The 20,665-nt window shown below is 38.5% G+C and overlaps 1 protein-coding gene across 1 annotated transcript in view; it reads left to right on the top strand.

Moving 5' to 3' along the window:
• The window catches only part of col22a1 (collagen, type XXII, alpha 1), a 256,846-nt gene that overhangs the window by 126,327 nt on the left and 109,854 nt on the right, over positions 1 to 20,665 (top strand). Inside the window, exons 13-17 of the mRNA XM_059988289.1 lie at positions 2,970 to 3,014; positions 5,714 to 5,722; positions 12,811 to 12,864; positions 16,467 to 16,511; positions 17,507 to 17,560. Coding sequence (XP_059844272.1) covers positions 2,970 to 3,014; positions 5,714 to 5,722; positions 12,811 to 12,864; positions 16,467 to 16,511; positions 17,507 to 17,560 — 207 coding nt within the window. The remainder of the gene's footprint in view (positions 1 to 2,969; positions 3,015 to 5,713; positions 5,723 to 12,810; positions 12,865 to 16,466; positions 16,512 to 17,506; positions 17,561 to 20,665) is intronic.

Here is a 20,665-nt window from a genome sequence, read left to right as displayed (position 1 = left end):
AACTGTCTGGGCAGCTTTCCTGTGTCTCTCTCATCTCCCTTGATAACAGCATCAGAATAGTAGTGATTTGCGATTCTCCAATGGGGGGACATTGGTGATTCTGTACCCTTCTGCCCATCAGAGTTGTTCATCATTCGTAACAATCTTAATTGCTCTTGAAATGACTTGGTAAGCTATTAATTGTACCAATTAAACACAGTACGAACATAATCACCTAGAAATTGAATCATGTAGCATTATTTACTATGGCCCTACTGTCATTACCGATAATAAAATAACTGGGCTCAGAATACACACACTTTTACAACTCAAAAATTCTTATTATTTTACACGTGCACAAGGAACAAAGCATAGGCCCTTATCACACATGCTGTTCTGAAGTCTGAACTGCTATTTTTATACAGAATTATCAGTTACAGACATTAACCATTTGGTAAATTGTATATGATTGAATTCCTTACTTGCAAGATCAATCACCATTCAAAATAGAGACATTAAAAGTCAATCAAAACTTTATGCTGACAGTTAATGATATTTTGAAGTTAATAAAACAATTGTTCCTTAGTTGTTGGGTGTATTTCACGTTCTTCTATTATTCCTATCTTCTCTGTCTCTGGCACCCCATATTATGTAGAGGGGTGCTATGTTTTAGGAAGACATATCTAGAAAAGTCTCATTACAGAGGCCTCACTCTTTGGCTTAACTACACATTGCCACAGTCACCTTTGCTTCTGTCTACAGTGGGCAAAGTTGGCTCTGTCAGTCTCATTCCAAAGGTGTCCCTTGACTAGAAGTGCCCTGGGTTATCTTTGCCTGGACATTGTCTTTAACTCTTGCCTTACCACAACTTCCACACTATAGATGCCAACATGAATTACAATTCTAGTCAGTACTTGTCAAATTAAGTTCTGAGGTTGTGTTGTGAGTGTAGGGCAGAAGTACCTTTAGAAGAGCTCAAGGATAAACTGTTGGTGAAGCTAATCATTGGACAATGCAGATCTGGTACTTGCTCTGCCTAATTGCTGCACAAATATATACCTAAGGCAAATCGTAAACCATGTACAAGAGACCTGAGTATGTGATGCAGAACCATCCTGATTGTGGATAGTTGATGTTAAGGTTGATTGAAAGTTGCCTTTTGCACAAAAGCCTGAAGATAAATCTGCTCTTCCAGAAGAGACTGAAGGAGATGGCTGAAGCTAGAAAGATGTCTCCATCATGAGGAATGGACCCAGATCCATTTTGCAGAAATTAAGATCTTCCAGGATTAGTGAGACCTGTTATCAGATGCAGTAAGAACTCTGGTCACAGAGTGACTTTAGGATAATTCCCTATGTAGCTTAGTAAATACATAAGACCTAATGGAGTTAACAAAGGACTTAATGAAGTTTTCCTTTTTAAAAAAAAGTGGGGAACTCACCCCTTCATTCAGTAGAACACAATGAGCAATAAAATCCACTGATAAAATGACCTTCATTATGTTTCAGGACACGGTATAGTGTACAATTGTGTCTCCGTATGAGGCTTGGGCTATTCAGGAAGAGTAAGATCTATCTCTCTCCACATTTATAAATTTGTTCCAACTACATCATAAAAGGTAGATGTTAAATGTCATAGGTTTGGGAAGTTTATAGATCCTTGAGTTATCTTCTGTGGCTGCCACATTCTGTCCAATGCATCAATGGCTGGTACTTGGAGGTCAAATATTATCTACTCAATCCATGTACAGATTCGAGAAGGTCCTGATGATATTAGAATCAGAGAGCCTTGAATTTTGCAGGGTTAACTATTAATGCTCTCCATCAAAGCCTAGACCTGCCTTGGAGTGTTCTGCTGCCTGGAAGTACTTTGTCATTCTTCATAATCTGGCCACAGTTCTTGCCCACAGCAAAATAGCAGGTAATAAAAGAGAAAAGAAACTCTGGGGAATTAAAGAGCAGCAGGGGGGAAATATTAAGATAATGAAATAATGCACTCTCTGGATATTCTATCAGAGCACACTTGACTCGCCATCATTTCAACTGAAAATCCTATTTGACGTGATTATGGATCAGACCGAATGGCAGGCCATGTACGCATACAACAAGACCTCAACGGCATTCTGACTACAATCATTCCTATTTCCACGGGTGGTATGATATGACCTACTGGAGGAGCACCAGTATTTATCTTGCCTTTCAGCTGTATAACTATCATCGAACCATTATCATTAACTTTTTGAGGATGATCATTGACACGAAACTGACCTAGACTTGACACTTATTTCTGCGACAGCAAATCCACTTTTAGTACATGGTACTGTGAATTTTTTTTCTCTTTCGGATTGTAGGTTCCAGATTTAGTATTCCTCAGTCTTCTATTGATATTCAAACTGATGGTTTCAGAATGCTGTGATTTTGGCTTTAATCTCAATAAAGCAAACACCTCTTCATCAGTCTGATTTTGCAATCACCAATCATGTTTGCAGAATACCTGGATTTTTTTCCTCTCTCCCTCAAGCTGGGCACATAATTTAGGTTAAAGTTCTACTACAGTACAGCAGGAGTACTGATTGCTAGAGGTGTGATTTTTATGAGCGACCCTTCAATCTGAACTGCTCTCTGTATTCAAAGGTGGATATTCATGGTGCATAGGCTTTCTGAAACTCTTTCTGTGTCCTCCAGAATCCCGATGATTCAGCAAATACAGCAAAGTACTCACAGTGCAAATTCATCATGTGGAATGAGTACTTCGGAACAACATTTGTCCCATTGCAAAAATAATGTTTTGATTAGTGCTTTGATACATTTTTAAATGCAAATCAAAATATTTCTATTAGATGGCGTGTCTCAGAAGGAAACTATATGTAAATCTTGTAAGTGTAAAGAATCTTAAACTAAATTCTTTGCAAATTTCTGATTGATTGCTGTAGGAGAGGAGATTCATTGATTTACATTGTAGCTTTAATGATCCTTCTTTCTGGCTTTTAGGGTGACCCTGGTATTAAAGGAGAGGCAGGTCCACCAGGTGAGAAGGTAAGAACAAACATCATAGTTTCCTGAATTGCACTTTAACTGTCTGAATAACACCAGTAATTATTTCTTAAGTATAAATAGTTTTTAACAGTTGAGTGTAGGATAATAATAGTGTACCTAAAGTACAAAAACAGTAATTTCATTGAGAAGTATTATTGGCTTCAATAATCACTAGGTTGAGTTATTGACCTAACTCATTGTCAGACATATGTGGCTTTTTTATAATATACAGTGGATTCTGGTTAATTAGGCCATTGGTTAATCGGGGCAGCTGCTTATTTGGGACAGCTCTTAAAGTACAAAAACTAATTGAGAAAAATTGCTGGGATTCCAATCATTTATTTTGGACACTATGCCACGTAATTGGCGCAGGAGACTGTGGCAAACAATTTCTATCTAGCGCCAGATGCATGCATTTGGGTGGTCATTAGGCTCTATAGCTTGCTTGGAGTGAACAGTTTTTAAACAGTCAATTGCATGTGTGGTAAACTACATATACCTGTCAGGACACCCCCCCCCCCCCCACCCCAGCCATTGACTGCTCCTGTAGCTCCTCTCACTGATCATGGCTCCTCCCATGGACCCCAGTATAAAGGTGATTGGAGACACCGCCCTGGCCTCAGTCTCCAGGATGCAGCGTGGTGGTCAATTGCTGCTTGTTCTTTCTTCCAGCCAATAAAAGCCTATATCTCGCCTCACGTCTCCAAGAGTTATTGATGGTGCATCAGCATGTGTTTCTGTTCAAAAGGCAGGGATTTCTGTTGTTGATACTAGGTGAGAAATAACCAGTAAGACAGTCGTAAGCAGTAAGACAACTCAGAACTGTTTTGATCAATGCGGCTTTAAGCATTCAGGCTTGGAGATTCCAGAAGTGGCTGGAAGTGAAAATAAAAAGATTTCGCTACTTCGCTACTTCAAGTTAGGAAATGCACAGAATTTGAAAGTATTGACAATCTTCTTGAATGTTACAATGAAAGTAAAGAGTTGGAGGATGCAGTTGTCAATAGCATTAACTTCAGCTAATTGTGGCAGCCGCTTAATTGAGCCAAAATGTATTGGTCCCACTATGTCCTAATTAACCAGAATCCACTGTATATGCTACAATATTTCACACAATGCTTAATTGCAGTAACTCGGATAAATTAATAAAGGAGAGAACAGTTATAACAGGAATTAAAAATTGACTGTCTTGACCAAAATGATTATATAACTGCTTATTTTCCAGTACTCTGCCTTTTCCAGTGCTGTCCAGCTCAGTTTGTAACACTGTATCAGTCTCCTTTACTTCAGGTTTGGGTAATTTACAATGCCTATAAAAAAGTATTCACACCCCCCCCCCCCGACAGTTTTCATGTTTTATTGTTTTGCAACATCGGATCAAAGTGGATTTAATTTGGATTTTTTAACACTGATCGACAGAAAGCGACATTCTTGTCAAAGTGAAAATGGATCTCTACAAATTAATTACAAATATAAAACACAAAGTAATTGTTTCAATAAAAATCCACTCCTTTTAATATGACACAGCAAATCATCACTGGTGTTTCAACTGATTGTAGTAAAACACACCTGTATCTGGAAACTGCAACTGCTGGTGAGCCTGTTCACTGAAAAAACTACACCGTGAGGACAAAACAACACTCCAAATAACTCCACAAAGAGGTTAGTAAAAAAAACACAAGTCACGAGCTGGACACAAGAACATTTCCAAGACACTGAATATTTTCACTCAAAGAGTTGAACTGCACGTACATGTAACAAGAGCTGCATAACTCATTTCCTTCTACCTTAGGCCACAAACTTAACCACCACCCCTGCTGTCGGCCACCTGGAGATCCAAGATGCTCACAATATATGCACATGCAGTCCAACTCTTTGAGTGATAATGCAGAAAGTTTGAAGTTAATATCTCCTTCTACATTAGGCCACAAAATTATCAATCATCCCTGCTGTGGACCACTTCGACAAAAAAGGGATCCGTATGCTCCACAACCGCTGGACTAAGTGTGTACATGTAGGAGGGAACTATGTTGAAAAATAAATGAGCTGGGTTTTCTAAAATTGACTCATTCTACCTTAGGCCACAAACTTATCAATCACCCCTCGTAGAGGCTAGATGCAAGAAGAATCTGAGCTGAGCCATGAGCTGTTCACAAACTATAGTAAAGTCCTGGTAAAATGCGCAGGGTAATGTAGTTTGCTGATGTTACTAAGCCCAGTAGAAATGTCACAGAGAACAGAATATACAAAATTTCTGCAAAGGTTTCTAAACAGTTGACTTGTGTTCAGCAGGAACGTGGTATAATACATGATGGAACAGAGAAGAATTTTGTTTCACTTATAAAAAATTATTACACAATGATATTCACATTGGTGAATGTTGGTAGAAAAATAGACGGCTATGGGTTACCCTAGGTAATTTCTAAAGTAAGTACATGTTTGGCACAGCAGTGTGGGCAAAAGGGTCTGTATTGTGCTGTAGTTTTTCTATATTTCTATGTTTCTAATATGGCACAGCTGTAAGTCTGCCTAAAGAAGGCCGTCCTCAAATGCTGAGAGACCATGCAAGAAGGGGACTAGTGTTGGAGGCCACTAAAAGACCTATGACAGCTCTGGAGGAGTTACAAGCTTCAGTGGCTGAGATGGGACAGTCTGCGCATGCAACTGTTGCCTGGATACTTCATCAGTCACTGCTTTAGGGGAGAGTAGTAAAGAGAAAGTCACTTTTAAAAAAAAACTCACATGAACTCTCAACTAGAGTTTGCCAGAAGGCATGTAGAAGACTCTGAAATCAGGTGGAAGGAAGTTCTATGGTTTAATGAAACCAAAATTGAGCTTTTTGGCCATCAGATTAAATACAATATTTGGTGTAAGCCAAACACTTCATCCCTACCACAAAGCATAGTAGTGGCTGGATCATCAGGCTTGTGAAGGTAGAGGATAAAATTAATGCAGCTACATATAGGGTACTCCTGGAGGAAAACATGATGCAGTCTGCAAGAGAACCGTGACTTGGGAAAAGATCGGTTTTCCAGCAAGACAATGATCCCAAGCATAAAGCCAAGTTTCACAGGAATGGCTTAAAACAATAAAGTTAGTGACCTGGAGTGGCAAAGTCAAAGTCCAGTGGCTGGACTTGAAAAAGGCTGTTTATTCACAACCCCGACACAATCTGACAAGCTTGAGCAGTTTTGTAAAGAAGAAAGAGGAAAAATTGTAGTGTCTAGATGTGCAAAGTTGATAGAGACCTATCCACACATACTCAAGGCTGTAATTGCTGGTAAAAGTGCATCTACTAAATACTGTCATGAAAGGGTGAGTAATTATGCAATCAATTATTTTGTGTTTAATAATCATAATACATTTAAACCAATTTTGTAAAAATTTGTTTTCACTTTAACACAGAAGAGACTTTTCTGTTGAACAGTGTCAAAAAAGCCAAATTAAATCCATTGTGATCCAATGTTGTAAAACAATAAAACATGAAGACTTCCGGGGGGGGGGGGGTGAATACTTTTTATAGGCACTATATTTATGTGGTCACAAGAGTGCAGATGCTGGAAATCAGGAGCAACACACTAAAAATGTTGGAGGAGCTCAACAGGCCAAGCAGCGTCGATTGAGGAAAATGAGCAGTCAATATTTTTGGTTGAGACCTTCATCAGGACTGCTTTATCCCCAAAACATTGACTATTAATTTTTATCCTTAGATACCTCATCTATTGAGTTCATCTTGCATTGTGTGTGTGTATTGTTGTTTATGAAGTCCACTTTTTTAACCATCTTCCAACTCATTCAGATAGACTAAAGGATTAACAGTATGTCAGCCTTAAATATGTCTATGAAGTTAATCAATGAAAGGATCAGGCAATAAAATTATAAATCAGCTCCTGATCATTCAATCACCCAGTTTACCCCATTGTCAACTATTCCATGTTATTTCTGCCTCTATTTTGCCAATTGCTTTCATAGATATTGCAATCAACCCATTCTTTAAAAAAAAAATCCCTTTCCCTCTTCCTTTCACATTTACTTTATACTGTATATAATCCCTCTATGGTTTATTCTCTTATCAAATAATCATATCGCCACTCGGTTCTTCTAGTTGCGTCACCAGGTTAAATATCTTAGCTTATGTTTTTAGTGTATATAATTTTTGTCTGTAACTCTTTTACTTCTTAAACCACTCTTGAAAAATTCTATTCTAATATATCTGTAACCTTATCTAATTCAAAGCAGACAGTGCATCTCCTAAAATGGTTTCTCTCCTACAGTTCAAACCTTCTATGGTGGTCGAGCCTTGAGCTAAATTATTATTATGTCTTTAGTGTCTCAGCTTCCATCTGCATTCCCAAACTCATTCGTACAACCCAGCTTCATCCACAGCTAGCAAAACCTGCCTCTCTGAATATGCTTGAAACTCTCTCCTGTGGAACAGAATAAAATGGAAGAATCTAGAAATCAGATGACATAAGGCTTGTTTTTTTTTGGGTATCACATGATCCCATTTCAGTCTTAGCTTAAGTAGATCACACAGGTCGTTATCTCTCTGTGAAATCATGCTCGACACAAAATCAGTCTAGACGTTCAGTTAAGCACACATGATGTTTTCTTGGTCTTAGGCACACAGCAAGCAACCTGAGTATTTGTGTAACATGTGTTACTTAACCCTAAATGAAATAGCTTGGCTTTAGGGAAAATAATGTCTGTGACACTAATGTGTGACACTCTGCAGAAATAATCTATAGCTTTACATGACATACATTTTCTCAGAGGAGCTCCATTTGGCAGATACAAAAATTGATGTACAGATCGCCATTGCACAATTCCTATCATAGCCTTCTTTTTCTCAGGAACTTTTTATGATGATCTGATGACTTTCCCACCCACAGGACATTCCTCCTGGCATGTATCTCACCAAATGCATGGTCCTATCCTGCTCTGTCTTGAATCCATTGTTCTTTCAGTGGCAGCTGCATTGCCAAAACATAAACTCTGTTCACCATAGGAGTACATCTTTCAGGACCAATGCTATTCTCCATGCAGAATGCATCAGGAAATTGGCTGAAGTCCTGTCAGAAAATATACTACTTCCTATTTTTTTAATGATCATTTCTATTTGAAAAACAACTCTTATGCTGCTCCAATGTGGATATTGGCAAATTTCATACTTCTTTTGTGCCAGAAACCTGATTATATGTCAGCACTAAACACAAGCATCCTTTAGCACACCAAAATAAGTGTAGTGTGATTTCTAGACAAGGATATTGTTCTTATTACAAGAACCCTTTATTTTCTCTCCTGTCATATCTCTGGTTGATTTCTGTTTGTGAAGTTACTCAGCGAACCTCTTAAACATGGCTAAACAGACATTAATTGGTTAGGTTTCTAGTTTTTTATGCTGCTTGGACTGAATTCCTCATGTGAGTTTCCTTCTTGAACAGCATAGATTCTGGAACCCTTTTCTTTATATGTAAGAAAAGTCAACTTGATCCATTCAACTTGTCCTTCAGTACTCCCATGCTCCCAAAGTCTTTGCCCCTTCATGGAAGGAAATTTGAAGTATATACTGTCACTTGAGTGATTTAGTTTTCATGAACTTGGTCTTTAGTAATTTTATTTTAAGAACAGTTAACAATCATCCTAATATCATTTGCGCTCAACAAATCAATTAAGCTCACCAGATTGCATGCAAGTCCCAAGAAAACATTACTATCCTGCTGAAAATCTGGTTCACCTGCAGGACAGCAATTTTATGCATATTTTGGGTGTCTTATTGCCTGGTTGCAAGTTCATCTGTTTCTTGTTCAATAAGACACTTGTTCTCGCTTTCTGTTGCAAATCCTTTTCCAGATAATACTTTACTGTAATGCAACACACACTGCTCACTTTTTGTGAGCAGTCTGATGAGAAGCAGTTCTTGTTTATTCACAGAACAACCATGTTTTACCAACACGATTCCCCCAAAGCTGCAATATTTAGAGGACCAACACTCAAATTTTCCTTACTTGGCCCTCTGGCTTTCTTTCTTTATTGCAGCATCCACTCATTCAGCTCCATCACTTCCTTTTACCTGAAAGAGTCCTGATTCTATAGTGACATGTCCCTTTAAGAGCTTCAAAGAACTCACCTGCTAACAAGATCTTGGGTTACATCAGCAGGGGAGGCTGTACTGATATCAACAATTTAGTGTTACTCAGAAAACTCAGCATTTTTTCTTTCTAATCCTCAAAAGTGAATCCGTTACATTTTGTGTGACTTTCACAAATATTCTTAGGGTGACTTGCAATGTTATTTAAACTCCCCAAAACATGATGTGAAATAATTTCTGAGCCTTAATCTAATATGCTCAGTTCAACTGCACAGGCATTTAACTAACAGCAATCACCTTCCAAGGATTATGGTTTATGTAGACTTGAACAATTTCTGGACAAGTTCTGGACAATGGATGACATTATTATAAAATTGTATAGTCCTTCTCGCAATTAATCACACGGAGCAATGCTTTCAACTTACTGTTTTCTCAACACTGTTTAATTTAGTTTTCTCTTCTTTCAGTACCTATTTGTACTGTTCTTTTTGCCAGATTAAGTTGAAATTATGCTGATTAAGATCATTTTAAAAACAGATGATATTTCAGGAAGAAGTGGGTGAATAAGGATGATCCAACAATAAAGTATGATGGGACAAAGTATGATTTTTCAGCAGAGGACAAAGAACTGATTCACTGGCAGACAACACTGGGGAAATTGTGAATAAAAGAAGTTTGGCTTTTACAACAAATCAGTATTAAATTATGCCTGTGAGGGCAATAATATCAAATGACTGCACAAGAAAAGCTGCTGAAATTTTTCAATGGAAGACATTTCATGAAAAGTTTATTTTATTTGTATTTGCAAATGGAACAGTTCTAATGCACCCAAACTTGCACTGCTGGTAACTGAAAGATCCCTAGGCCCAATTTACTTACATGTTACTGTTCATTTGAACATCGCAGATATTGTTACTTACATCAATACAATGTAGGAATGAAGAATAGCTGTACAGTGATTGATGTATAAATATTACACTTTGGGCAGAGTTATAAGGAAAGAATGGCAATCCTAATTCTAGGATTTGAATTGTTGCAATTGGCCTTGAGCGTAAATGACGAACATTATGCCATTGTCTTGTGCGTTTTATCATCATCCAAGATACTTAGTTCAACAAACTTTCTGACCACTGTCTAGGTAAATCTATAGCCTTGTATTTTAGTATTTATACCAAATTTTAACAAGCATCATGAATGCAGCAGAGTTTTCTTAGATGATTTATAACCAAAACAAAGACCTTTAAAGACCCCAGGTGGTGTTTACATGACACCTGAAAAAGTAGGTGGGGTTTGCTGTGTCCATATAAAGATTGTTGACTATGGATTGCTTCCCCTTCCCCAATTCGTCATGCCTTCTGGATTCACAACTGTTCCAAGCAGGAGCCAAAGTAAACACCCTTCTCTTGGTGTAAAATTTTTCACATCAGAGTATCCCAGTTATAGCCAATGACGTACATTTAATGCATTTTATCTGCGAGAACCTAAGAACCATGGGTATGGTTTTCAAAGCCCCACATATACTGTGAAGGGCCAGGTTCATTGCACTGTTTAGGGACTGTTTAGTGAAAGAACAGCCTTGCTCATTTTAAGAGTGATGCTGTCTGACTTGCTAAGTTTTTAATCATTTTGTTCCCATCATGTGGCTTCAAAACACTTTTCAGACTTAATGTCCCAAAGAAGCTTTGTCATAGTTCGTGTCCCATTTTAATTTCTCTCCAAATCTGATCTTGAAAGATGAATTGATAATCAAGAATGCCCACCTTTTGGGTTACTTCTTCTTTTTCCCATGCAGTATTTTGGAACTGAGCGTGTTATACTTCTCTGAGGTGACTGAGTCTTAGTGGGATCTGCACACAGGTGGTGTTCCATTGGATGTTGAATGGATTGCTTGGATTTTTTGCATCCCTCTGCTGGTTATACTTGGCCTCCATATCTTGGCATTATCAAGGTGACTGTTGGATTCTTGCCATTGAGTCTAATGATGTTGGACAGCAAGAAGCATTGCATAAATTGTATTGTGCATCTTCTTTGGAATTACTGAATTACTGGAATGAAATAATAACCCTGACACTTCTATTAGATCATCCTGGGTAATTGTGTTTTGTCTCTACTTGACAATTGGCCTGCAGCTTGTGTAAGCTGCATAATTAATTTTATTTTTAGAAGTTAATATTAAGGGTGCATTTTTCTCCAAATTAATTATATGGAAAAATAGTCAGAATATCATGAAACATGAATTAGTCTGTGAAACTTGTACTGATGACTTTAACCTGGTATACTTACCATTGTAAAATGGCAATTTGTTGTTTCTGTCTTTTAACAAGCACTCATCACGACTTTTCTCTCTCACACGCAAACTGTTGAAATGGGCTCAAGCATTGTCGGCAGAGATACAAAGTAAATTGGTGAAATATATATAAAGCAGCATGTTGGAACATATCAAAGGCTTACTTGATGGATTCCATGCATTTCTTCACACAGGACAGTCATACAAGAACACAGGTGGTTCCACCAGATGCTTCACAGTCATAGAGTAATGCAAGACAGAAACAGACTCTTTAATCCATGATGTCTATCTGTGCTCTTCCCGTTTACCCATATTTCTCTGGTGTTTTCTATCCATGCACATGTCCATTAAACATTGTGATTTCAGATGGTATGACACTGTATATTACATGCATTAAACAAAGGGTTAATTATGGAATTACCCTGAGTCCTGGGAAAGTCCAGAAGCGGTGTGATAAAACATATGTCTGCTTTGAATTTCTGGAGTTATATACTGTAGTTGCAGACTTCTCACAGATCCTGTTAGAAGAAGCTTGTAAAGCATGTGTTGCCGTCAACATAGAGTCTCAGATTCATAGTCTGCAGGTCAACCCTGCCAGTTCAATTGCCTCATGTATTCCAAATTATGATCCTGCCACATATAAGTTTGTATTTGTCAAAGTAATCAATGCCAATGTGAACGTTGCATTCTCCATCTTTTGATAACTGTTCTCCCTCTATCTATTTCCTCTTTCTTTCTGTTTCATCCAGTTCCTATCACCATGCCTCGTTCTCCTTCTGAACCCTCACATCTGCCCATCACCCACAAATTTCTCCAACTGGTTCCCCTCCATCTCTATTTGCATTCATCTTCCTAACCTCCCTGCCTTTATTCCATGTTTCCTCCTATCAGATTCCACCATCTCCAGTCCTTTGTCTCTTTCACCTATGAGCTTCCAGCTTCTGGCATGATTTACACTCTCCCCTCCACATTCTAACTATTGCTGCTCCCTCCCCTGTTTCATCTGCCAGCTCTTGCTCCACCCATTCCCTTCACCTCTTTTTACCTTTATCTTCTCTCTATCTTCCAGTACAGGTGACCCAAAATGTCAACTGTCCACTTCCATCCATGGATGCCACCTGACCTGCTGAGTCTTCTGTGTTGTTCTAGGTTTTAGCATCTGCTGTATTTTCTGTGTATAATTAACACATCTGCTGCTAATAAACCCTTTATTTAACAAAATAAACATTGTGCAGAAATATTGTTCCCAATTCTCTTCTCGGTTATGCCAACTCTGTTGATGTTGGAATGTGGTTCAACGAAAAGTGATATCACAATTTTCATAGTCACGCACAAATAAATTCCTATTCTGAGGGTAAACAGAGTACATAATTGTTTGTTTTTACCTTAGTTATTAAACTGTTCATTATTTCCAATAGGGAGACCAGGGTTTTCCTGGAGAACAGGGTTTCCGAGGTGCAACTGGACCACCTGTAAGTTGACACGTTGGATTTACAGTTTTTGTTGTTCTCTCTCACTGTACATGTAAAGAATACGTGACTTTTCTGTGTTAGATTTGATGATGAGTTGAATATTTTTAACCTTTCTCACCCCTGGTTTCTTCTCCCCATCAATGATCAAGTCTTTGCTGATATGGATTCCTTGCAACATCATGATACGCACCCAAATCAAGAACTGATCTTGGACAACTAATACTCCAGAGTTTAGTTCTTTATTTTATAGATGTTAGTTGACCTTCAGAACCAGGATACTTTTCTACATTTTCTCATATCTATCTCAAATGTTTGTGTAACATAACTGGAGGCAGAGAGATCAAATCCACATTTGGGCTTTGAAGTCTTCAGATTCTGTAAGACCCAGCTATTTATAGTGTGTGTTGACCTGATTTTCCAATGACTTGTAACAAATGTTTGTTTCTGTTTATATGGAAGTATTTGCATATTTAATGTTAGTAAGTATACAATGATGACTAGATAGCCTGTAATTTGAGCAGGAAGTTGTAACTTCCGGCAAGTGTCCTCGCACCTTGCTGTGGTCAGGAGGTCTGTGCTCCATCGACTCCCTAAAGCAACGCTGTCAAAAATTTACATCGTGTAAGGTGGAAGGAAGGGTTAGTCAAAGGCAGAAGAAAGATGCAATGAGGAAAATCACACAGTCAGTATGGCTCATCATGATACTGAACCTGGCCTTAAGTAACGAAGATGTATGTATGCCATCATTTACCATGGCTTGATCAATCATAGATGCCCGCCACCACTCTATGAACTCTGCATAGCCACCACTGCTCTGAGAGAAAGAAACTGACACCTCTGAACCCAGACCAGAGTCAAACTCTGTGGTGTAATCACCTCCTGTCTTGTTATCCATTTCATTCAAGACAATATACCACCAGAGTCAATGTCTGGTGATGACTAGATAAGAACATTTTCAAACTAAGTCACTTCAGAGGTAAATCAAAATAAATCATCAACCAGAACTGAGGAACAAGCTCCAGTGGATATGCTACTGCATTGAGGTGCCTCAATAGTCTCTCCCGCTTAGTTCTCTTCTCTCAGCTCTCTCTTTACCAATGCTCGAACTTGACCAGAGGCACATTTGAGCTTCAAGCATGGAAACATTGACAACCGAGATCCAAATAATGGATATTCAACTGGAACGGTGGAAGAAGGGAGCAGCCCAATGCAGTATATCCCACTCCACTGAGAAACGACTAACTCCCAATGCTGAAAATATGCGCCCAGAATGAAACCACTCAGTCACCTGAAGACCTACCAAACCTGATGAACATCACCATCGATTCTGACAGACTGGTGTGGCTGGCTACAGTGATGCTATAATTAAAGAAGCATTGGGTGTAATCTTACTCACCATCTTCTGTCTGGATGCACTCTGGGCTGCTCACTGCCAAAATGAATATAATCAACCTAAATGTTCAGATTAATAACTCTATTGTGATATCAATGTGTCCCCAGAACAGGAGAAAACAAAAATATCCAAGGAAATAATATGTCCCAGACTTACAACAGAAGCTTTGGAATTCCCTGACCAAAGCCAGAAGATTCAGAACTCTACTGATCCAACTAGGTGATCTTGAAAATACAATACCTTACATATTGGATCTCTAAGATGGTTGCTGATAGCTCACTCACAGACCACCTAAGGCACTGAGTCCAATTTTCAGAACTTCATTCAATATTTTCTGGTAAGTTAGGGTCTCCACAATGAAGATGTATGATAGAATGTGTAAGTGCAACATGCAAAGTCTGCTTCTTATTTCTGAATGTTTTCCAGCTGGGATAAAATGTCCATGCACGGTTTCACATCTGTCCCATTAAAACAGTCGATGAAACTACATAAATAGTTTATCTTGTCCATCCTGTGCTATCAGTTAAGACGGTTCTACCGAATGTATGTGACAGTTTCTGGTAGTCAAAAAGATAAAAAATCAGTGCTAAAAACATCATAAAAATAGCTTTTCTGTGGTAAATTGTGTTAGATTACTGCAGTGAAAGAGCAAGTGATCTTCGTCGCGTGTTGCAGGTGGAGTTCCGATGCCCATACAGCTGGGCCGGGTCAGAGGTTGGATCTCTCAGGGTGCTGAGCTGACCTGAAGAGCTTAAGAGCGGCTTTGGGCTGGGAGATGGAATCTTGGCCAGGAGCGAGTTGCTGGGAGACAAAACCTGGGCCCAGAGTGAGTCACTGAACAACGTGGTCTAGGCCCAAGGCCTTTATCTGCAGTGGTGCCTGGGTCCTAGCGAGAGGTACAATGTGCTATTTTAGACAATTTAAACATCAGCCCAGATCAGAGACAAGAGCCCATTTTGCTCATTCTCCACGATCTTCACTCCTCTCTCCCAGGCACTGGAGCCTTTCAATGTTCCATTGTTTGGGTCAATTCAAACACCAGCCCAGATGGACTGAAAAGACAGAGTATTGGTTGGGATGAAAGCTGATTTAATTCATTCTCTGTGATGGTCATCTCCATGGCACTAGGGCTATGAAGACTGCCCTGCCTGCTATGCTCTGTGCCCACTAATATGATGAACTGATAAGCGAGGCTCTCGGCCTACTCCTGCTGTTCTGGTGTTCAGATCTGAGTACTCAATGTTGGTTCAGAATGCTGTTGCTGTTGTCCGATTCAATTGTTTGCATGATTTTTTTCACTTTCTGTTGTGCATCGAATGTTGGTCTTTTATCTTTATTTTGATTCTATATTTCTTCAACTGGGCTGTTTCAGGTTTCTTCCATTGTGGCTACCTGTGAGCAAAGAAACCTCAACATTGTATAATTTATACATTCTTTGATAATAAATTAATCTTGAATATCCTTTGCATTCCAAAATCTTTCCACTACAAAAAATGCAAAAAAGGACCACAGACACAAAAGATTCTGCAGATGCTGAAAATCTTGAGCAATACACACAAAATATTAGAGGTTTTCAGCAGGTCAGGTAGCATCTACAGAGGGGAATACATATTGATTGTTATTCCCCTCCATAGATGCAGCCCGACCTGCAGAGTTCCTCCAGCACTTTGTGCGTGTTGTTCAGAAAGGTTGAGGATCCACACAAAAAAAATTAATCAGACCAGCTTCCTCTCTAGATCAGTTCTATCAATACCTCTTCACTCTCCTATTCTATCAATCTACTTGCCAGCTTACGAATTACAACATCTTACAACTAGTAAACCCAGAGCAGTCCATTATAAGCTTATTTTCCCTTTTTCTGACCCTGTTGGTTAACGTTCTTGGACTATGAGCAACATAGGCTTAAGATTTCATTTTCTACTTTTTTTGACTGACCCTAAACTTATTCTCTCCAGTCATGTTTGTGTAGATTATTAATCTGATTGAAAAACATTATGTATCAATTCACGTATGATTTTTCTAAGGCAACATTAGCAATGTATTGGAGATCTTTATCTTATGAGAAATAGGCTGGTGTAAATGGATCATAAAGTTATTGCTATTTAATTGCTTGTTGCAAATTGCATATCAATCAATAGAAATGGCTATAGTTCAATTGCTTGTATTTTTTAAAAGTTGTATTATTGTTTATAGTTATTTCTATTCCTAGGGTATAAAGGGTGATCTGGGCCAGAAAGGATCCCGTGGAGAGAAGGTACAAGGAGTTTTCATGTGCAAACCATTTCTGAGTAACGTTTATATTAACCCCCTAAATTACAGAATATCATGGCAAAATCTAGATTTCAAACCTTATCACAATTCCCATCATTACCTGACTGAAAAACAAAACAAAAGAATACTGCAGATGTTTGTAAACTGATAGGGACACAAAAAGTTTTTAGGCAGCACCTGTAGATAAAACAACAAGCACTAACTTTTTATCAGAATTGGAAAAATAAGAAAGCACAACACAACAAGCATTAACTTTTTATCAGAATTGGAAAAATAAGAGAGCACAACTGTACATTAGGATGTAAAAAAGCAGCAGTTTTCAGTCACATTTCTCCAGCTGACCCATAAATTGCTGGACCCAACAAAGTGAAATTAAAGTCAGATCAAGTCATGAGACTATTCCTCCTGAACCAAGATTGATTGCTATTTTACCTGCTAATGTGCTCGAATGCAGCATTTTCTTTATTTTAACCATACATTAAATTAAGACTGATACCTGGAAATCAAAGGTACAGTTCTGCCAAGGATAGAGATGGAATGACTCTCAATGTAATAATCCATTGTAAGAAGGAAGTTGTAATGGGATCCTGCTTTGCTCTTCAAGATCTAAAAGTCTTTTGACAATTTTTGGATGTAGGTATTAATGGACTCAAGAACAATAATGAGGAAAAGACCAAAGCTCAGTAAATGAAGATCAGTGGAAAGGGCTGAAGTAACCAGTTCACAAATAACTTAGTCTATGGGTCAGGAGGTGAACGAAACTGAGACTAAAAGACAACAAACTATGGGTGTCATTTGCATTCACAGCCATTACTGTGCTTATAATAAGCAGATCTAAATAGAATTCAATGCCTGAACAAGTCCAAATTAAAAGGGATTAAAATATTTTCTGCAATATAAAACCTGACAGTGATTTATTTTTCATCCTTGTAAGTTACTATGCATAAATTAAGTTTCATGCTGTTTTCCATGCCTTAGGGTGATCATGGTCTTGATGGATTTCCTGGAAAAATGGGTCTTCCTGGAGAAGTGGTAAGCTGCTTAGTTTTCATTGTCAAAGAACTAAACCTCTGCTACCCCTTTACTAAACAGAATGTGCTGTACTAGACTTTACCCTGGTGACCTGCAGCTATATTTAGTATTTCAGTAGGGTTAGTGGACTGAGCTACTTCCACAGACATGACTGCTGATGCAGGTGTTCACTACACCAGAATATGCTTGCCCATATTCGCTGTGACACGATGTATTCCCACCTGAGCATGACATCACTCCCACAATAATCCAGAATTCCTGAGGGCGAATTAAAAACATAGATTTTGCTGAGTAGGACTCATTGCCTGTACTCACAAATGGAAATTTAATTTTCTCATCCTTACTTGGTTCTGATGCACTAAATGCACGAGCTGATAACATTGTCCAAATGATTGTATCATGTCCTTGTGGGTGTGTGGCCCAGATGAGCTCCATCCATTAGACAGTGAAAACTCTGTATTGATGGCAAAGCCACACCTGCATAACTTAGCCTGTCAAGGGGCTCGTGCTTTTTCAATTATTTGAAATTGTCTCTGCTAAACATGAAATAAAACTTTCATTTTGTTAGCTTCAAGAAAGTGAAAAAACTGAAACATGTAACTCTAGAGTTGTGCAGCACACAACTCTTGTCACTCCACATTGATGCCAGTCATTTTGGCCATCAATAATAAGCTAATTTGCCTAGAGATACGAACAATATTGCACAAAATTGTGCTGTGCAATCTTAACATATTTGTGTTCTTCCTGTTAGACTTCATGTAGAATCCGGTAGTAGAGCAAACTGATGGATTAACCACCTGAAATCTGTCAGTAAATTCAGGATTTCTTTGTTCATTGACACATGAACCAAAACCCTGAGCTTGAGAGCAGATGTTATCAAAACCATTGATCTGTCAGTGTAACCAAGCAAAGTTCATTGCATTTATATATACACTTATACTGAATCATTCATGTACCTGGAGTATCCTAAAGAACTTCATTAATAAGTTGTGGAATATAATTCTGAATTACCAACCAGTTGCATACAGTGATGAACTTAAAAACAGCAATGACTGGATAATCTGTTTCGATTTAGGAAATATCAGAATAGCAGGGAATCTCTCCTGCTGCTCTTGGAACAGCAGGATAGGAATTTACACATCTACCTGGAAGAAAAGACAAGCTCTCATTTAATTTAATTGTTTTTAAAAAATCAAGTTAAAATTTCTTTTCAATGAGAGCAACTCCTAGAGACCCATAGTCTATCCGTCTCAAATCAAATCATATGCTGAATCTCTCAGCTGGATGGTATTCAGATCCAAGTGAATGGGTTCACATTATGATCTAAACCCATACAATGAACTGGATTGTTCTTGACACAGCCCATACTTAGTTAAAAGACACTTCTATACCATTCAATTGAGTTCTCCCTCTCCTAGTTTTAGAACAGTCATGTAAATATGGTGTTAATCTTGGAAAAACCAGTTCAGATGCGTTTTACCAGATTATTTAGAAAATAAAGAACGTTAGATTTACAAAGCATCTTTTGCAATCCCAGGATACTTTAAACTTGTTAGAAGACCTCCAGTGTTTTGTCTTCATGTGGACCTGCACTCTGCCCTTGCTGTAACGTTGACCTCAGCATTGCTCCTTCTGGTAACAAACCATTTTAGAAAGCTTTAAACTTTCTCACTTCCCGCCCATCCCACGCCAGATGCTGATGGGCTCGGATTCAGAGAGGCTCCGATTTGGATCACAATCAGAAAGAAGTACATGTATCACAGCCACTTGGGGCACAGGGGCTACTGCACAGGACCAAAAGAAGCTACAGAAAGTTATAAAATCAGTCACTTCCATCTTGGGTAGCAGTCTCCATGGTATCCAAGATCCTTCAGGAGTGGTGCTTCAGAAAGGAGATGTCCTTTATTAAAGACCACCATCACCCAGGTCATGCCCTCTTCTCATTGCTGCTATCAGGAAGGAGATACAGAAGTCTGAAGGCACACACTCAGCAATTCAGGGGCAGCTTCTTCCCCTCTGCCATACAATTGCTAAATGGACATTGAACCCATGAACACTAACTCACTTTTAAAGTGTGTATATATATTATTTCTGTGAGTTTCTATATTATCATGTATTGCCTTAAACTGATGCTGCTAAGTTAACAAATTTCATGACACATACAGGTGATAATAAACATGATTCTGATTCAGTTCAGAAGAGTGTTAGCTCTCCTGAACACTAATAGGAAATGGGAATAAGAGATATCTTCTTTTAAACCAGGAGCGTATTTTCTTTTTAATTATAAGTCACAGTTATTCTAGAGCAAATGGATGGACAGGCTGTGGAAAGGCACAGCTGTTTCACTTAGAATAATTTTAACTTTCTGGTTTGTTCTTGGAATGTGAAGAACATCTGCAAGTTTGTTCTGATGTTGTAGCTTACTTAGCCATTTCAGGCCACAGGAAGAAAAGGCAATCAGTTAGGTCAGACCTAATCAGGCAGAAGCTTTCTTTACCAGTTTACTTTGCTATTTGGCAGTCTCAAGTCACTTTAGGTAATATCAAACATGAGGAAATCTGTAGATGCTGGAAATTCAAGGAACACACACAAAATGCTGGTGGAATGCAGTAGCCCAGGCAGCATTTATAGGGAGAAGCGTTGTTGACATTTCGGGCCAAGATCCTTCATCCTGATGAAGGGTCTCGGCCTGAAACGTTGACGGCACTTCTCCCTATAAATGCTGCCTGGGCTACTGCATTCCACCAGCATTTTGTGTGTGTTGTTAGGTAATATCTTCTTTTTATTTACCTAAATTTATCATGCACTGAATTAAATACTCAATCTGCATTTTTGGGATGGATAATATTTTATAATCATTGTTGCTGGATGACTAATTCAATAACATTATCACCAGCAATTAATCCAAATAATTGGCAAACAGAGAATTGCAGGTTGGTATTATCCAACCAATACTCCTTGAAGCACTCTTTCACTTTGGATAATTCTAAATGGCCTCTGTATTTCCGAGGTTTCACAAGTTAAATTTAGTCTACTTTCATTGCAATACACCTTGACCTTGCAACAGCCATATTCTGCACAAGGGTCGGAGCAAACACATCTGTT

The sequence above is a fragment of the Hypanus sabinus genome, chromosome 1, assembly GCF_030144855.1.
Source record: "Hypanus sabinus isolate sHypSab1 chromosome 1, sHypSab1.hap1, whole genome shotgun sequence".
Classification (NCBI taxonomy): domain Eukaryota; kingdom Metazoa; phylum Chordata; class Chondrichthyes; order Myliobatiformes; family Dasyatidae; genus Hypanus; species Hypanus sabinus.
This window is presented reverse-complemented; position numbering and strand designations above follow the sequence as displayed.